General features: G+C 43.2%; 1 protein-coding gene and 1 long non-coding RNA gene across 4 annotated transcripts; both read right to left on the bottom strand.

The window, feature by feature from the left end:
• Positions 1–409: 409 nt before the first annotated feature.
• LOC127920327 (E3 ubiquitin-protein ligase HECW2-like) lies at positions 410–14,646 on the bottom strand (the record flags this gene model as incomplete). The annotated part of the gene is made up of 5 exons (XM_052504245.1): positions 14,640–14,646; positions 14,439–14,546; positions 13,899–13,993; positions 2,021–2,096; positions 410–578 (listed from the first exon to the last, which is right to left on the bottom strand). Coding segments are annotated over exons 1-5 (455 nt in total), but the record flags the coding sequence as incomplete, so codon positions are not given.
• Positions 14,647–15,157: 511 nt separating this feature from the next.
• LOC127920326 (uncharacterized) lies at positions 15,158–15,812 on the bottom strand. 3 transcript variants are annotated; one of them, XR_008105912.1, is made up of 3 exons: positions 15,774–15,812; positions 15,634–15,689; positions 15,158–15,213 (listed from the first exon to the last, which is right to left on the bottom strand). It is a non-coding gene; the product is annotated as an uncharacterized LOC127920326 (long non-coding RNA). The 3 variants fall into 3 exon arrangements; XR_008105911.1 differs by lacking the exon at positions 15,158–15,213 and adding an exon at positions 15,298–15,353; XR_008105910.1 differs by lacking the exon at positions 15,158–15,213 and adding an exon at positions 15,438–15,493.
• Positions 15,813–20,225: the final 4,413 nt, after the last annotated feature.

Genomic DNA, 20,225 nt, shown 5'->3' with positions numbered 1-20,225 from the left:
TTATTTTACAGTGTGTGTGTGTGTGTGTGTGTGTGTGTGTGTGTGTGTGTGTGTGTGTGTGTGTGTGTGTGTGTGTGTGTGTATGTGTGTGTGTTTGCGCTCTAGCGTTTGTGCCTGGATGTGTGTGCGTGTGTGTGTGTGGGTGTGTGTGTGTGTGTGTTTGCGCTCTAGCGTTTGTGCCTGGATGTGTGTTTGCGCTCTAGCGTTTGTGCCTGGATGTGTGTGTGTGTGTGTGTGTGTGTGTGTGTGTGTGTGTGTGTGTGTGTGTGTGTGTGTGTGTGTGTGTGTGTGTGTGTGTGTGTGTGTGTGTGCTCCGCGCTCCAGTGTTGTGCCTGGATGTGTGTGTGTGTGTGTGCGTGTGCGTGTGCGTGTGCGTGTGTGTGTGTGTGTGTGTGTGTGTGTATATCACCTCTCCAGGCCAAACAGGGTTGGTGGTGTTAGATATGATGGCGGAGCGGCGCTCCTGTCCGTGGTGTGTGAAGGTGGGAAGCCACTCCTCTTCCCAGGGTGGATGGACATCTTCAGGTAGGGGTCAGGGTTAAAGAACATCCCCTTCTTCAGACCCAACGCACGGATATCTATAGAAAAGACACATACCATGTATCCTGGAAATATACTGGAAATATATAAAGTTCATGAGTGTCTACACAGATACACATATTAGAGCTGTGGAGTTATACCACACACACACACACACACACACACACACAGAATAATGAAATAATACATTTATTTTAAACACATTAGGATCTCTACAGAGAGACCAGGGGTCAGTAGACAACTCTGGCCCAGGAGTGGCTGTATACCAGGGGTCGGTAGACAACTCTGGCCCAGGAGTGGCTGTATACCAGGGGTCGCTAGACAACTCTGGCCCAGGAGTGGCTGTATACCAGGGGTCGGTAGACAACTCTGGCCCAGGAGTGGCTGTATACCAGGGGTCGGTAGACAACTCTGGCCCAGGAGTGGCTGTATACCAGGGGTCGCTAGACAACTCTGGCCCAGGAGTGGCTGTATACCAGGGGTCGGTAGGAGTGGCTGTATACCAGGTGTCGGTAGACAACTCTGGCCCAGGAGTGGCTGTATACCAGGGGTCGGTAGACAACTCTGGTCTAGGAGTGGCTGTATACCAGGGGTCAGTAGGAGTGGCTGTATACCAGGGGTCGGTAGACAACTCCGGCCCAGGAGTAGCTGTATACCAGGGGTCGGTAGACAACTCTGGTCTAGGAGTAGCTGTATACCAGGGGTCGGTAGACAACTCTGGCCCAGGAGTAGCTGTATACCAGGGGTCGGTAGACAACTCTGGTCTAGGAGTGGCTGTATACCAGGGGTCGGTAGACAACTCTGGTCTAGGAGTGGCTGTATACCAGGGGTCGGTAGACAACTCTGGCCCAGGAGTGGCTGTATACCAGGGGTCGGTAGACAACTCTGGTCTAGGAGTGGCTGTATACCAGGGGTCGGTAGACAACTCTGGTCTAGGAGTGGCTCTATACCAGGGGTCGGTAGACAACTCTGGTCTAGGAGTGGCTGTATACCAGGGGTCGGTAGACAACTCTGGCCCAGGAGTGGCTGTATACCAGGGGTCGGTAGACAACTCTGGCCCAGGAGTGGCTGTATACCAGGGGTCGGTAGACAACTCTGGTCTAGGAGTGGCTGTATACCAGGGGTCGGTAGGAGTGGTTGTATACCAGGGGTCGGTAGACAACTCTGGCCCAGGAGTGGCTGTATACCAGGGGTCGGTAGGAGTAGCTGTATACCAGGTGTCGGTAGACAACTCTGGCCCAGGAGTGGCTGTATACCAGGGGTCGGTAGACAACTCTGGTCTAGGAGTGGCTGTATACCAGGGGTCAGTAGACAAATCTGGTCCAGGAGTGGCTGTATACCAGGGGTCGGTAGGCAACTCTGGTCCAGGAGTGCCTGACAGGAGGTCAAGTGCAGTAACACATCTCAACCACAGGGAGGCAGTGCAGATCACACCAGACCAGTGTAGATTGAGACAAGCTACCAATCAACAATAACTGACCTGATAAAGTGAAGCTGACGAGTTTCCGACAGTTCTCTGTCACTGATTGGCCCTCAGCTTGACCCTCGGCTCTAACCTGGCAAGGAAACAACCAATGGGAGATGAGCTGTGACGGGAACTCAACCATTGAGAGATGTTAGTATAGGACCACAGACATGAGACTTATGGTTGAGGGCCAACAAGACTGGAAAATATACCATCAACACAGAGCAGTACAGCACAGTGTAACACTGAGATATATCAATATCCAGTTCAACACTGAGATATATCAATATCCAGTTCAACACAGAGCAGTACAGCACAGTGTAACACTGAGATAAATCAATATCCAGTTCAACACTGAGATATATCAATATCCAGTTCAACACTGAGATATATCAATATCCAGTTCAACACAGAGCAGTACAGCACAGTGTAACACTGAGATAAATCAATATCCAGTTCAACACTGAGATAGATCAATATCCAGTTTAACACTGAGATATATCAATATCCAGTTCAACACAGAGCAGTACAGCACAGTGTAACACTGAGATATATCAATATCCAGTTCAACACAGAGCAGTACAGCACAGTGTAACACTGAGATATATCAACATCCAGTTCAACACAGAGCAGTACAGCACAGTGTAACACTGAGATATATCAATATCCAGTTCAACACTGATATATATCAATATCCAGTTCAACACAGAGCAGTACAGCACAGTCTTACACTGAGATAAATCAATATCCAGTGTAACACTGAGATATATCAATATCCAGTTCAACACAGAGCAGTCCAGCACAGTGTAACACTGAGATATATCAATATCCAGTTCAACACTGAGATATATCAATATCCAGTTAAACACAGAGCAGTACAGCACAGTGTAACACTGAGATAAATCAATATCCAGTTCAACACTGAGATATATCAATATCCAGTTCAACACAGAGCAGTACAGCACAGTGTAACACTGAGATATATCAATATCCAGTTCAACACAGAGCAGTACAGCACAGTCTTACACTGAGATAAATCAATATCCAGTGTAACACTGAGATATATCAATATCCAGTTCAACACAGAGCAGTACAGCACAGTGTAACACTGAGATATATCAATATCTAGTTCAACACAGAGCAGCACAGCACAGTGTAACACTGAGATATATCAATATCCAGTTCAACACAGAGCAGTACAGCACAGTGTAACACTGAGATATATCAATATCCAGTTCAACACTGAGCAGTCCAGCACAGTGTAACACTGAGATATATCAATATCCAGTTCAACACAGAGCAGCACAGCACAGTGTAACACTGAGATATATCAATATCCAGTTCAACACTGAGCAGTCAGCACAGTGTAACACTGAGATATATCAATATCCAGTTTAACACTGAGATATATTAATATCCAGTTCCACACAGAGCAGTACAGCACAGTGTAACACTGAGATATATCAATATCCAGTTCAACACTGAGCAGTACAGCACAGTGTAACACTGAGATATATCAATATCCAGTTCAACACTGAGATAGATCAATATCAGCAGTTCAACACTGAGATATATCAATATCCAGTTCAACACTGAGATATATCAATATCCAGTTCCACAACAGAGCAGTACAGCACAGTGTAACACTGAGATATATATCAATATCCAGATCAACACAGAGCAGTACAGCACAGTGTAACACTGAGATATATCAATATCCAGTTCAACACTGAGCAGTCAGCACAGTGTAACACTGAGATATATCAATATCCAGTTCAACACAGAGCAGCACAGCACAGTGTAACACTGAGATATATCAATATCCAGTTTAACACTGAGATATATTAATATACAGTTCCACACAGAGCAGTACAGCACAGTGTAACACTGAGATATATCAATATCCAGTTCAACACTGAGCAGTCCAGCACAGTGTAACACTGAGATATATCAATATCCAGTTCAACACTGAGATAGATCAATATCCAGTTCAACACTGAGCAGTACAGCACAGTGTAACACTGAGATATATCAATATCCAGTTCAACACTGAGATATATCAATATCCAGTTCCACACAGAGCAGTACAGCACAGTGTAACACTGAGATATATCAATATCCAGTTCCACACAGAGCAGTACAGCACAGTGTAACACTGAGATAAATCAATATCCAGTTCAAGACTGAGCAGTACAGCACAGTGTAACACTGAGATAAATCAATATCCAGTTCCACACAGAGCAGTACAGCACAGTGTAACACTGAGATATATCAATATCCAGTTCAACACAGAGCAGTACAGCACAGTGTAACACAATGAGATATATCAATATCAATAGTTCAACACAGAGCAGTACAGCACAGTGTAACACTGAGATAAATCAATATCCAGTTCAAGACACAGAGCAGTACAGCACAGTGTAACACTGAGATATATCAATATCCAGTTCAACACAGAGCAGTACAGCACAGTGTAACACTGAGATATATCAATATCTAGTTCAACACTGAGCAGTCCAGCACAGTGTAACACTGAGATATATCAATATCCAGTTCAACACAGAGCAGTACAGCACAGTGTAACACTGAGATATATCAATATCTAGTTCAACACAGAGCAGTACAGCACAGTGTAACACTGAGATATATCAATATCTAGTTCAACACAGAGCAGTACAGCACAGTGTAACACTGAGATATATCAATATCCAGTTCAACACAGAGCAGTACAGCACAGTGTAACACTGAGATATATCAATATCCAGTTCAACACTGAGATATATCAATATCTAGTTCAACAATGAGATGTATCAATATCCAGTACAACACTGAGCAGTCCAGCACAGTGTAACACTGAGATATATCAATATCCAGTTCAACACTGAGCAGTCCAGCACAGTGTAACACTGAGATATATCAATATCCAGTTCAACACAGAGCAGCACAGCACAGTGTAACACTGAGATATATCAATATCCAGTTCAACACTGAGATAGATCAATATCCAGTTCAACACTGAGATATATCAATATCCAGTTCAACACAGAGCAGTACAGCACAGTGTAACACTGAGATATATCAATATCCAGTTCAACACTGAGATAGATCAATATCCAGTTCAACACTGAGATATATCAATATCCAGTTCAACACAGAGCAGTACAGCACAGTGTAACACTGAGATAAATCAATATCCAGTTCAACACTGAGATATATCAATATCCAGTTCAACACTGAGCAGTACAGCACAGTGTAACACTGAGATATATCAATATCCAGTTCAACACAGAGCAGTACAGCACAGTGTAACACTGAGATATATCAATATCCAGTTCAACACTGAGATAGATCAATATCCAGTTCAACACTGAGATATATCAATATCCAGTTCAACACAGAGCAGTACAGCACAGTGTAACACTGAGATAAATCAATATCCAGTTCAACACTGAGATATATCAATATCTAGTTCAACACATAGCAGCACAGCACAGTGTAACACTGAGATATATCAATATCCAGTTCAACACAGAGCAGTACAGCACAGTGTAACACTGAGATAAATCAATATCCAGTTCAACACTGAGATAGATCAATATCCAGTTCAACACTGAGATATATCAATATCCAGTTCAACACAGAGCAGTACAGCACAGTGTAACACTGAGATAAATCAATATCCAGTTCAACACTGAGATATATCAATATCCAGTTCAACACTGAGCAGTACAGCACAGTGTAACACTGAGATAAATCAATATCCAGTTCAACACTGAGATATATCAATATCCAGTTCAACACAGAGCAGTACAGCACAGTGTAACACTGAGATAAATCAATATCCAGTTCAACACTGAGATATATCAATATCCAGTTCAACACAGAGCAGTACAGCACAGTGTAACACTGAGATATATCAATATCCAGTTCAACACTGAGATAGATCAATATCAGTTCAACACTGAGATATATCAATATCCAGTTCAACACAGAGCAGTACAGCACAGTGTAACACTGAGATAAATCAATATCCAGTTCAACACTGAGATATATCAATATCTAGTTCAACACATAGCAGCACAGCACAGTGTAACACTGAGATATATCAATATCCAGTTCAACACTGAGATATATCAATATCCAGTTCAACACTGAGATAGATCAATATCCAGTTCAACACTGAGATATATCAATATCCAGTTCAACACTGAGATAGATCAATATCCAGTTCAACACTGAGATATATCAATATCCAGTTCAACACAGAGCAGTACAGCACAGTGTAACACTGAGATATATCAATATCCAGTTCAACACTGAGCAGTCCAGCACAGTGTAACACTGAGATATATCAATATCCAGTTCAACACAGAGCAGTACAGCACAGTGTAACACTGAGATATATCAATATCCAGTGCAACACTGATATATATCAATATCCAGTTCAACACTGAGCAGTCCAGCACAGTGTAACACTGAGATATATCAATATCCAGTGCAACACTGATATATATCAATATCCAGTTCAACACTGAGATATATCAATATCCAGTTCAACACAGAGCAGTACAGCACAGTGTAACACTGAGATATATCAATATCCAGTTTAACACTGAGATATATTAATATACAGTTCCACACAGAGCAGTACAACACAGTGTAACACTGAGATATATCAATATCCAGTTCAACACTGAGCAGTCCAGCACAGTGTAACACTGAGATATATCAATATCCAGTTCAACACTGAGATAGATCAATATCCAGTTCAACACTGAGATATATCAATATCCAGTTCAACACAGAGCAGTACAGCACAGTGTAACACTGAGATATATCAATATCCAGTTCAACACAGAGCAGTACAGCACAGTGTAACACTGAGATATATCAATATCCAGTTCAACACTGAGATATATCAATATCCAGTTCAACACAGAGCAGTACAGCACAGTGTAACACTGAGATATATCAATATCCAGTTCAACACTGAGATATATCAATATCCAGTTCAACACAGAGCAGTACAGCACAGTGTAACACTGAGATATATCAATATCTAGTTCCACACAGAGCAGTACAGCACAGTGTAACACTGAGATATATCAATATCAGTTCAGCACTGAGATATATCAATATCCAGTTCAACACAGAGCAGTACAGCACAGTGTAACACTGAGATATATCAATATCTAGTTCAACACTGAGCAGTACAGCACAGTGTAACACGAGATATATCAATATCCAGTTCAACACAGAGCAGTACAGCACAGTTTAACACTGAGATATATCAATATCTAGTTCAACACTGAGATATATCAATATCCAGTTCAACACTGAGATATATCAATATCCAGTTCAACACAGAGCAGTACAGCACAGTGTAACACTGAGATATATCAATATCAGTTCAACACTGAGATATATCAATATCCAGTTCAACACAGAGCAGTACAGCACAGTGTAACACTGAGATATATCAATATCCAGTTCAACACTGAGATATATCAATATCCAGTTCAACACAGAGCAGTACAGCACAGTGTAACACTGAGATATATCAATATCCAGTTCAACACTGAGCAGTACAGCACAGTGTAAGACTGAGATATATCAATATCCAGTTCCACACAGAGCAGTACAGCACAGTGTAACACTGAAATATATCAATATCCAGTTCAACACAGAGCAGTACAGCACAGTGTAACACTGAGATATATCAATATCCAGTTCAACACAGAGCAGTACAGCACAGTGTAACACTGAGATATATCAATATCCAGTTCAACACAGAGCAGTACAGCACAGTGTAACACTGAGATAAATCAATATCCAGTTCAACACCAAGATATATCAATATCCAGTTCAACACAGAGCAGTACAGCACAGTGAAACACTGAGATATATCAATATCCAGTTTAACACCAAGATATATCAATATCCAGTTCAACACAGAGCAGTACAGCACAGTGAAACACTGAGATATATCAATATCCAGTTCAACACAGAGCAGTACAGCACAGTGTAACACTGAGATAAATCAATATCAGTTTAACACCAAGATATATCAATATCCAGTTCAACACAGAGCAGTACAGCACAGTGAAACACTGAGATATATCAATATCCAGTTCAACACAGAGCAGTACAGCACAGTGTAACACTGAGATATATCAATATCCAGTTCAACACAGAGCAGTACAGCACAGTGAAACACTGAGATATATCAATATCCAGTTCAACACAGAGCAGTACAGCACAGTGTAACACTGAGATATATCAATATCAATGATAGATCAATATCAGTTCAACACTGAGATATATCAATATCCAGTTCAACACAGAGCAGTACAGCACAGTGTAACACTGAGATAAATCAATATCCAGTTCAACACTGAGATATATCAATATCCAGTTCAACACTGAGCAGTACAGCACAGTGTAACACTGAGATATATCAATATCCAGTTCAACACAGAGCAGTACAGCACAGTGTAACACTGAGATATATCAATATCCAGTTCAACACTGAGATAGATCAATATCCAGTTCAACACTGAGATATATCAATATCCAGTTCAACACAGAGCAGTACAGCACAGTGTAACACTGAGATAAATCAATATCCAGTTCAACACTGAGATATATCAATATCTAGTTCAACACATAGCAGCACAGCACAGTGTAACACTGAGATATATCAATATCCAGTTCAACACAGAGCAGTACAGCACAGTGTAACACTGAGATAAATCAATATCCAGTTCAACACTGAGATAGATCAATATCCAGTTCAACACTGAGATATATCAATATCCAGTTCAACACAGAGCAGTACAGCACAGTGTAACACTGAGATAAATCAATATCCAGTTCAACACTGAGATATATCAATATCAGTTCAACACTGAGCAGTACAGCACAGTGTAACACTGAGATAAATCAATATCCAGTTCAACACTGAGATATATCAATATCCAGTTCAACACAGAGCAGTACAGCACAGTGTAACACTGAGATAAATCAATATCCAGTTCAACACTGAGATATATCAATATCCAGTTCAACACAGAGCAGTACAGCACAGTGTAACACTGAGATATATCAATATCCAGTTCAACACTGAGATAGATCAATATCCAGTTCAACACTGAGATATATCAATATCCAGTTCAACACAGAGCAGTACAGCACAGTGTAACACTGAGATAAATCAATATCCAGTTCAACACTGAGATATATCAATATCTAGTTCAACACATAGCAGCACAGCACAGTGTAACACTGAGATATATCAATATCCAGTTCAACACTGAGATATATCAATATCCAGTTCAACACTGAGATAGATCAATATCCAGTTCAACACTGAGATATATCAATATCCAGTTCAACACTGAGATAGATCAATATCCAGTTCAACACTGAGATATATCAATATCCAGTTCAACACAGAGCAGTACAGCACAGTGTAACACTGAGATATATCAATATCCAGTTCAACACTGAGCAGTCCAGCACAGTGTAACACTGAGATATATCAATATCCAGTTCAACACAGAGCAGTACAGCACAGTGTAACACTGAGATATATCAATATCCAGTGCAACACTGATATATATCAATATCCAGTTCAACACTGAGCAGTCCAGCACAGTGTAACACTGAGATATATCAATATCCAGTGCAACACTGATATATATCAATATCCAGTTCAACACTGAGATATATCAATATCCAGTTCAACACAGAGCAGTACAGCACAGTGTAACACTGAGATATATCAATATCCAGTTTAACACTGAGATATATTAATATACAGTTCCACACAGAGCAGTACAACACAGTGTAACACTGAGATATATCAATATCCAGTTCAACACTGAGCAGTCCAGCACAGTGTAACACTGAGATATATCAATATCCAGTTCAACACTGAGATAGATCAATATCCAGTTCAACACTGAGATATATCAATATCCAGTTCAACACAGAGCAGTACAGCACAGTGTAACACTGAGATATATCAATATCCAGTTCAACACAGAGCAGTACAGCACAGTGTAACACTGAGATATATCAATATCCAGTTCAACACTGAGATATATCAATATCCAGTTCAACACAGAGCAGTACAGCACAGTGTAACACTGAGATATATCAATATCCAGTTCAACACTGAGATATATCAATATCCAGTTCAACACAGAGCAGTACAGCACAGTGTAACACTGAGATATATCAATATCTAGTTCCACACAGAGCAGTACAGCACAGTGTAACACTGAGATATATCAATATCCAGTTCAGCACTGAGATATATCAATATCCAGTTCAACACAGAGCAGTACAGCACAGTGTAACACTGAGATATATCAATATCTAGTTCAACACTGAGCAGTACAGCACAGTGTAACACTGAGATATATCAATATCCAGTTCAACACAGAGCAGTACAGCACAGTTTAACACTGAGATATATCAATATCTAGTTCAACACTGAGATATATCAATATCCAGTTCAACACTGAGATATATCAATATCCAGTTCAACACAGAGCAGTACAGCACAGTGTAACACTGAGATATATCAATATCCAGTTCAACACTGAGATATATCAATATCCAGTTCAACACAGAGCAGTACAGCACAGTGTAACACTGAGATATATCAATATCCAGTTCAACACTGAGATATATCAATATCCAGTTCAACACAGAGCAGTACAGCACAGTGTAACACTGAGATATATCAATATCCAGTTCAACACTGAGCAGTACAGCACAGTGTAAGACTGAGATATATCAATATCCAGTTCCACACAGAGCAGTACAGCACAGTGTAACACTGAAATATATCAATATCCAGTTCAACACAGAGCAGTACAGCACAGTGTAACACTGAGATATATCAATATCCAGTTCAACACAGAGCAGTACAGCACAGTGTAACACTGAGATATATCAATATCCAGTTCAACACAGAGCAGTACAGCACAGTGTAACACTGAGATAAATCAATATCCAGTTCAACACCAAGATATATCAATATCCAGTTCAACACAGAGCAGTACAGCACAGTGAAACACTGAGATATATCAATATCCAGTTTAACACCAAGATATATCAATATCCAGTTCAACACAGAGCAGTACAGCACAGTGAAACACTGAGATATATCAATATCCAGTTCAACACAGAGCAGTACAGCACAGTGTAACACTGAGATAAATCAATATCCAGTTTAACACCAAGATATATCAATATCCAGTTCAACACAGAGCAGTACAGCACAGTGAAACACTGAGATATATCAATATCCAGTTCAACACAGAGCAGTACAGCACAGTGTAACACTGAGATATATCAATATCCAGTTCAACACAGAGCAGTACAGCACAGTGAAACACTGAGATATATCAATATCCAGTTCAACACAGAGCAGTACAGCACAGTGTAACACTGAGATATATCAATATCCAGTTCAACACTGAGATATATCAATATCCAGTTCAACACAGAGCAGTACAGCACAGTGTAACACTGAGATATATCAATATCCAGTTCAACACTGAGATATATCAATATCCAGTTCAACACTGAGATATATCAATATCCAGTTCAACACTGAGATATATCAATATCCAGTTCCACACAGAGCAGCACTGCACAGTGTAACACTGAGATATATCCATATCCAGTTCAACACTGAGATAGATCAATATCCAGTTCAACACTGAGATATATCAATATCCAGTTCAACACTGAGATATATCAATATCCAGTTCAACACAGAGCAGTACAGCACAGTGTAACACTGAGATAAATCAATATCCAGTTCAACACTGAGATATATCAATATCCAGTTCAACACTGAGCAGTACAGCACAGTGTAACACTGAGATATATCAATATCCAGTTCAACACAGAGCAGTACAGCACAGTGTAACACTGAGATATATCAATATCCAGTTCAACACTGAGCAGTACAGCACAGTGTAACACTGAGATATATCAATATCAGTTCAACACTGAGCAGTACAGCACAGTGTAACACTGAGATATATCAATATCCAGTTCAACACTGAGCAGTACAGCACAGTATAACACAGATATTTTGGAGAGTGATACTGTATATAGGAGGGTCAGAGAGAGAGAGAGATCAAGTGGACTGGACGTCTGGTAATCTGTCAGATCCTGTCATAAAACCAACATGGCTGCCTGCCAGACGCTCCCTCCGATTGGAAGATTAACGCTCTGAATTTCATATCAAATTAATTTGTGCCAGCTGGTATTAGTGAACTCAGGAAGTGATAGGGATGGAGGGAAGGGGGGAGAAGGAGAGGGGGAGGTTTGGAGGGAGGGAGAGGGGGAGGTTTGGAGGGAGGGAGAGAGAGAGAGGGGGAGGGATGGTGGAATGGAGGGAGAGGGGGTAGAGGAGAAAGAGAGGAGGGAGGGGAGAGAGGAGTGGAGAGATGGAGGGGGTGGAGAGAGAGAAAAACACCATTGTAAATACAACCTATATTTATGTTTATTTATTTTCCCTTCTGTACTATTTGCACATCATCACAACACTGTATATAGACATAATATGACATTTCAAATGTCTATTCTTTTGTTAATTTATATTGTTAATTCACTTTTGTTTATTATCTATGTAACTTGCTTTGGCAATGTAAACATACGTTTCCCATAACAATAAAACCCCTTACATTGAATTGAGGGGCGGAGGGAGAGAGGGAGGGGGGGAGGTACGGTGGAGGGAGAGAGAGGGAGGGGGAGGTACGGTGGAGGGAGAGAGGGAGGGGGAGGTACGGTGGAGGGAGAGAGAGGGAGGGAGAGAGAGGGAGGGGGGAGGTACGGTGGAGGGAGAGAGAGGGAGTGGGGGGTACGGTGGAGGAGGGAGAGAGAGGGAGGGGGTATGGTGGAGGGAGAGAGAGGAAGGGGGAGGTACGGTGGAGGGAGAGAGAGGGGTTAGAGAGAGCGAGAGAGAGGGGCGGGGATAGATGGGTGGAGAGAGTGAGGGGGGGAGGGAGGGAGGGAGAGAGAAAAAGAGATGGAGGATGAGATAGATATAATATAGTCCAACTGACATATTCAGCTTGATATCTAATATAGTCCAACAGACATATTCAGATTGATATCTAAAATAGTCCAACTGACATATTCAGATTGATATCTAATATAGTCCAACAGACATATTCAGATTGATATCTAATATAGTCCAACAGACATATTCAGATTGATATCTAATATAGTCCAACTGACATATTCAGATTGATATCTAATATAGTCCAACAGACATATTCAGATTGATATCTAATATAGTCCAACAGACATATTCAGATTGATATCTAATATAGTCCAACTGCCATATTCAGATTGATATCTAATATAGTCAACAGACATATTCAGATTGATATCTAATATAGTCCAACTGACATATTCAGATTGATATCTAATATAGTCCAACAGCCATATTCAGATTGATATCTAATATAGTCCAACTGACATATTCAGATTAATATCTAATATAGTCCAACAGACATATTCAGATTGATATCTAATATAGTCCAACAGACATATTCAGATTGATATCTAATACAGTCAACTGACATATTCAGATTAATACTAATATAGTCCAACTGACATATTCAGATTTATATCTAATATAGTCCAACACACACACAGCTGATATCTAAGCACACACACACACACACACACACACACACACACACACACACACACACACACACACACACACACACACACACACCTCTCTCTAAACAACCAGATAAGCTTGCCTAAGATGCAGCTACACCATCTGGCATACAGTTACTTGGTCCATAAGCACTCCTTCATAAACATAAACAGACAGACACACAGAACTCACAGGAAGTCCTGGGTTGTTGACGGTGATGCAGGGGGTTGTTGCTCTCAGGCCTCCACTCACTCCATGATAGTACTTAAAGCAGATCTTAGTCTCAGCTGAGGAAGGAACACACACACAGAACAGTTCTATTGTTCTAATCATCCTGAACACACACACAGAAGAGTTCTATTGTTCTAATCATCCTGAACACACACACAGAAGAGTTCTATTGTTCTAATCATCCTGAACACACACACAGAAGAGTTCTATTGTTCTAATCATCCTGAACACACACACAGAAGAGTTCTATTGTTCTAATCATCCTGAACACACACACAGAAGAGTTCTATTGTTCTAATCATCCTGAACACACACACACAGAAGAGTTCTATTGTTCTAATCATCCTGAACACACACACAGAAGAGTTCTATTGTTCTAATCATCCTGAACACACACACAGAAAGAGTTCTATTGTTCTATCCTGTTCTAATCATCCTGAACACACAAACAGTCCTTCATAAACATTAACACACACACACACACACACACACTATACTCACGCTCCATGAAGTAAGGTCCAGGCTCCAGCCTCCAGACGATCTGTCCTCTCTGGGTGCCGTTCACCCCACGGTTCTTAGAGTCCCATACGTTGGCAGGACACGTCTCGTCTGAGGAGGGGACACACAGTCACATCACTGATGTAGGCTGTAACCGTGCCGACTTAGGCCATAACACAACTGAAGCCCCAGTTGGCAGGACACGTCTCATCAACACCAGAAGAGTTTTACTGAATCAGGCCTAGTAACACAACCTGAAGGGCTTAATGTTCTGCTGTAGCAGTAGCTGATGCTGTAACCTAGTGTAACAGTAGCTGATGCTGTAACCTAGTGAACAGTAATGCTGTAACCTAGGTAACAGTAGCTGATGCTGTAACCTAGTGTAACAGTAGCTGATGCTGTAACCTAGTGTAACAGTAGCTGATGCTGTAACCTAGTGTAACAGTAGCTGATGTAGGCTGTAACCTAGTGTAACAGTAGCTGATGCTGTAACCTAGTGTAGCCCCACAGTAGCTGATGCTGTAACCTAGTGTAACAGTAGCTGATGCTGTAACCTAGTGTAACAGTAGCTGATGCTGTAACCTAGTGTAACAGTAGCTGATGCTGTAACCTAGTGTAACAGTAGCTGATGCTGTAACCTAGTGTAACAGTAGCTGATGCTGTAACCTAGTGTAACAGTAGCTGATGCTGTAACCTAGTGTAACAGTAGCTGATGCTGTAACCTAGTGTAACAGTAGCTGACGCTGTAACCTAGTGTAACAGTAGCTGATGCTGTAACCTAGTGTAACAGTAGCTGATGCTGTAACCTAGTGTAACAGTAGCTGATGCTGTAACCTAGTGTAACAGTAGCTGATGCTGTAACCTAGTGTAACAGTAGCTGACGCTGTAACCTAGTGTAACAGTAGCTGATGCTGTAACCTAGTGTAACAGTAGCTGATGCTGTAACCTAGTGTAACAGTAGCTGATGCTGTAACCTAGTGTAACAGTAGCTGATGCTGTAACCTAGTGTAACAGTAGCTGACGCTGTAACCTAGTGTAACAGTAGCTGATGCTGTAACCTAGTGTAACAGTAGCTGAGGCTGTAACCTAGTGTAACAGTAGCTGATGCTGTAACCTAGTGTAACAGTAGCTGAGGCTGTAACCTAGTGTAACAGTAGCTGATGCTGTAACCTAGTGTAACAGTAGCTGAGGCTGTAACCTAGTGTAACAGTAGCTGACGCTGTAACCTAGTGTAACAGTAGCTGACGCTGTAACCTAGTGTAACAGTAGCTGATGCTGTAACCTGGTGTAACAGTAGCTGATGCTGTAACCTAGTGTAACAGTAGCTGATGCTGTAACCTAGTGTAACAGTAGCTGACGCTGTAACCTAGTGTAACAGTAGCTGATGCTGTAACCTAGTGTAACAGTAGCTGAGGCTGTAACCTAGTGTAACAGTAGCTGATGCTGTAACCTAGTGTAACAGTAGCTGATGCTGTAACCTAGTGTAACAGTAGCTGATGCTGTAACCTAGTGTAACAGTAGGTGACGCTGTAACCTAGTGTAACAGTAGCTGAGGCTGTAACCTAGTGTAACAGTAGCTGATGCTGTAACCTAGTGTAACAGTAGCTGATGCTGTAACCTAGTGTAACAGTAGCTGATGCTGTAACCTAGTGTAACAGTAGCTGATGCTGTAACCTAGTGTAACAGTAGCTGATGCTGTAACCTAGTGTAACAGTAGCTGAGGCTGTAACCTAGTGTAACAGTAGCTGAGGCTGTAACCTAGTGTAACAGTAGCTGAGGCTGTAACCTAGTGTAACAGTAGCTGATGCTGTAACCTAGTGTAACAGTAGCTGATGCTGTAACCTAGTGTAACAGTAGCTGATGCTGTAACCTAGTGTAACAGTAGCTGAGGCTGTAACCTAGTGTAACAGTAGCTGAGGCTGTAACCCAGTGTAACAGTAGCTGCTACAGACACTATGGTCACTTTCCTGTTGTCCTTGAGCTGTGTAGGATGACAAACGTCTGACATAGTCCATGTGTCACTCAGACAGTGTGTGACAGAGATGCGTGTGTGTGTGTGTGTGTGTGTGTGTGTGTGTGTGTGTGTGTGTGTGTGTGTGTGTGTGTGTGTGTGTGTGTGTGTGTGTGTGTGTGTGTGTGTGTGTGTGTGTGTGTGTGTGTGTGTGTGTGTGTGTGTGTGTGTGTGTGTGTGTGTGTGTGTGTGTGTGTGTGTGTGTGTATCTGTCACTCCAGACAGTGTGTGACAGAGATGCGTGTGTGTGTGTGTGTGTGTGTGTCTGTCACTCAGTGATGAAGTGATGAAGGGGAGTGATGAAGGGGAGAGAGAGGAGGATGGTGTGATGGAGGGATGAGAGAGTGTGGATGGAGTGATGGAGGGGGTGAGAGGGAGGATGGAGTGATGGAGGAGAGGAGGATGAGTGATGGAGGGGTTAGAGAGAGGAGGATGGAGTGATGGAGGGGTCAGAGAGAGGATAGGAGGAGGAAGAGAGGAGAGAGAGGGAGGATGTGTGATGGAGGAGAGGAGAGAGAGGAGGATGGGAAAGAGGGGGATGGAGTGATGGAGGAGAGGAGAGAATATGAGGATGGGAGGATGGGGAGAGAGAGGAGGATGAGTGATGGAGGGGTTAGAGAGAGGAGGATGGAGGATGAAGGAGAGGAGGATGGAGTGATGGAGGAGGAGAGAGAGAGAGAGGGATAGAGTGATGGAGGGGAGAGAGAGGAGGATTGAGTGATGGAGGGTTAGAGAGAGGAGGATGTAGTGATGGAGGAGAGGAGGATGAGTGATGGAGGGGTTAGAGAGGAGGATGATGATGGAGGAGAGGAGAGAGAGGAGGATGGAGTGATGGAGGAGATGAGAGAGAGGATGATGGAGTGATGGAGGAGATGAGAGAGAGGAGGATGGAGTGATGGAGGGGAGAGAGAGGAGGGATGGAGTGATGGAGGAGATGAGAGAGAGAGGAGGATGGAGTGATGGAGAGGAGAGAGAGGAGGATGGAGTGATGGAGGGGTTAGAGAGAGGAGGATGGAGTGATGGAGGGGAGAGAGAGGAGGATGGAGTGATGGAGGGGAGAGAGGGAGGATGGAGTGATGGAGGAGAGGAGGATGAGTGATGGAGGGTTAGAGAGAGGAGGATGGAGTGATGGAGGAGAGGAGGATGAGTGATGGAGGGGAGAGAGAGGAGGTTGGAGTGATGGAGGGGGAGAGAGAGGAGGATGGAGTGATGGAGGAGAGGAGGATGAGTGATGGAGGGGAGAGAGGAGGAGATGGAGTGATGGAGGAGAGGAGGATGAGTGATGGAGGGGTTAGAGAGAGGAGGATGGAGTGATGGAGGAGAGGAGGGTGAGTGATGGAGGGGGAGAGAGAGGAGGATGGGTGATGGAGGGGGAGAGAGGAGGATGAGTGATGGAGGGGAGAGAGAGGAGGATGGAGTGATGGAGGGGATGAGAGAGAGGAGGATGGGGTGATGGAGGGGAGAGAGAGGAGGAGGATGGATGGAGGAGAGAGGAGGATGAGTGATGGAGGAGAGGGGATGGGGAGGATGATGATGGAGGGGTTAGAGAGAGGAGGATGGAGTGATGGAGGGGAGAGAGAGGAGGATGGGTGATGGAGGGAGGAGAGGAGAGAGGAGGATGGAGTGATGGAGGAGATGAGAGAGAGGAGGATGGAGATGGAGGAGATGAGAGATGGAGGAGGATGAGGAGATGAAGGATGGAGGGAGGGAGGATGGAGTGATGGAGGAGAGAGGAGATGGAGGAGAGGGGTTAGGATGGAGTGATGAGGAGATGAGAGAGAGGAGGATGGAGTGATGGAGGAGAGGAGGATGAGTGATGGAGGGTTAGGAGAGCGGAGGATGGAGTGATGGAGGGTTAGAGAGAGGAGGATGGAGTGATGGAGGAGATGAAGATGAGGATGGAGTGATTGAGTAGAGGAGAGAGAGGAGGATGGAGGGATGGAGTAGATGGAGAGGAGAGAGAGGAGGATGGAGTGATGAAGGAGATGAGAGAGAGGAGGATGGAGTGATGGAGGAGATGAAGATGAGTGATGGAGGGGTTAGAGAGGAGGATGGAGTGATGGAGGGGAGAGAGAGGAGGATGGAGTGATGGAGGAGAGGAAGGATGGAGTGATGGAGGGGTTAGAGAGAGGAGGATGGAGTGATGGAGGGGAGAGAGAGGAGGATGGAGTGATGGAGGGGTTAGAGCGGAGGATGGAGTGATGGAGGGTTGAGAGAGAGGAGGATGGAGTGATGGAGGAGAGAGAGGAGGATGGAGTGATGAAGGAGATGAGAGAGGAGGATGGAGTGATGGAGGGGTTAGACAGAGGGAGGATGGAGTGATGGAGGAGATGAGAGAGAGGAGGATGGAGTGATGGAGGAGAGAGAGGGGAGGATGGAGTGATGAAGGAGATGAGAGAGGGGAGGATGGGTGATGAAGGAGAGAGAGGGGGAGGCAGGGCAGACGGTAGGTGCCAGTAATGGAGCCGTGTTGGCTCCAGGGCAGGGATGGATGGCCCAGGGCCAGAATGATGCATCTCTCTGGGGGACACATCTCAGGTCCTCCCCGGTCAATACCTCCACACACAGAGCCTGGTGTAGAGTGGATGGATCCCCTTTCACTGGCCATCACTCTCTCTACTGGCTGCTGCTGACACTATAGTGTTCAGGATGTTCAGGATGTGTGTATGGTGAGTGTGTATGCGTGTGTGTGTGTGTGTGTGTGTGTGTGTGTGTGTGTGTGTGTGTGTGTGTGTGTGTGTGTGTGTGTGTGTGTGTGTGTGTGTGTGTGTGTGTGTGTGTGTGTGTGTGTGTGTGTGTGTGTGTGTGTGTGTGTGTGTCAGTAAGTGCCCTCTGATAGCAGGCTGATGATAATGAGAAGATAAAGAACTGAAGCTGATACCATTATTCACTTCACTATTCACGTCTGCCCAGAATGTACAGAAGTACACTATTCACTACTGCCCAGAATGTACAGAAGTCCACTATTCACTATTGTCCAGGATGTACAGAAATCCACCATTCACTATTGTCCAGGTTGTACAGAAGTCCACTATTCACTACTGCCCAGGATGTACAGATGACCACTATTCACTATTGTCCAGGATGTACAGAAGTCCACTATTCACTACTGCCCAGGATGTACACTATTGTCCAGGATGTACAGAAGTCCACTATTGTCCAGGATGTACAGAAGTCCACTATTGTCCAGGATGTACAGAAGACCACTATTCACTATTGTTCAGGATGTATAGAAGTCACTATTCCCTATTGTCCAGGATGTACAGAAGTCCACTATTCACTACTGCTCAGGATGTACAGAAGTCCACTATTGTCCAGGATGTACAGAAGTCCACTATTCACTATTGTCCAGGATGTACAGAAGACCACTATTGTCCAGGATGTACAGAAGACCACTATTGTCCAGGATGTACAGAAGACCACTATTGTTCAGGATGTATAGAAGTCCACTATTCACTACTGTCCAGGATGTACAGAAGTCCACTATTCACTACTGTCCAGGATGTACAGAAGACCACAATTCACTATTGTCCAGGATGTACAGAAGTCCACTATTGTCCAGGATGTACAGAAGACCACTATTCACTATTGTCCAGGATGTACAGAAGTCCACTATTGTCCAGGATGTACAGAAGTCCACTATTCACTACTGCCCAGGATGTACAGAAGTCCACTATTGTCCAGGATGTACAGAAGACCACTATTCACTATTGTCCAGGATGTACAGAAGACCACTATTGTCCAGAAGACCACTATTGTTCAGGATGCAAAGTGGGTGG

Source organism: Oncorhynchus keta, unplaced genomic scaffold (genome assembly GCF_023373465.1).
Source record: "Oncorhynchus keta strain PuntledgeMale-10-30-2019 unplaced genomic scaffold, Oket_V2 Un_contig_18977_pilon_pilon, whole genome shotgun sequence".
NCBI lineage: Eukaryota > Metazoa > Chordata > Actinopteri > Salmoniformes > Salmonidae > Oncorhynchus > Oncorhynchus keta.
The sequence above is the reverse complement of the archived record's forward strand: the minus strand, read 5'-3'. Positions and strand labels throughout refer to the sequence as shown.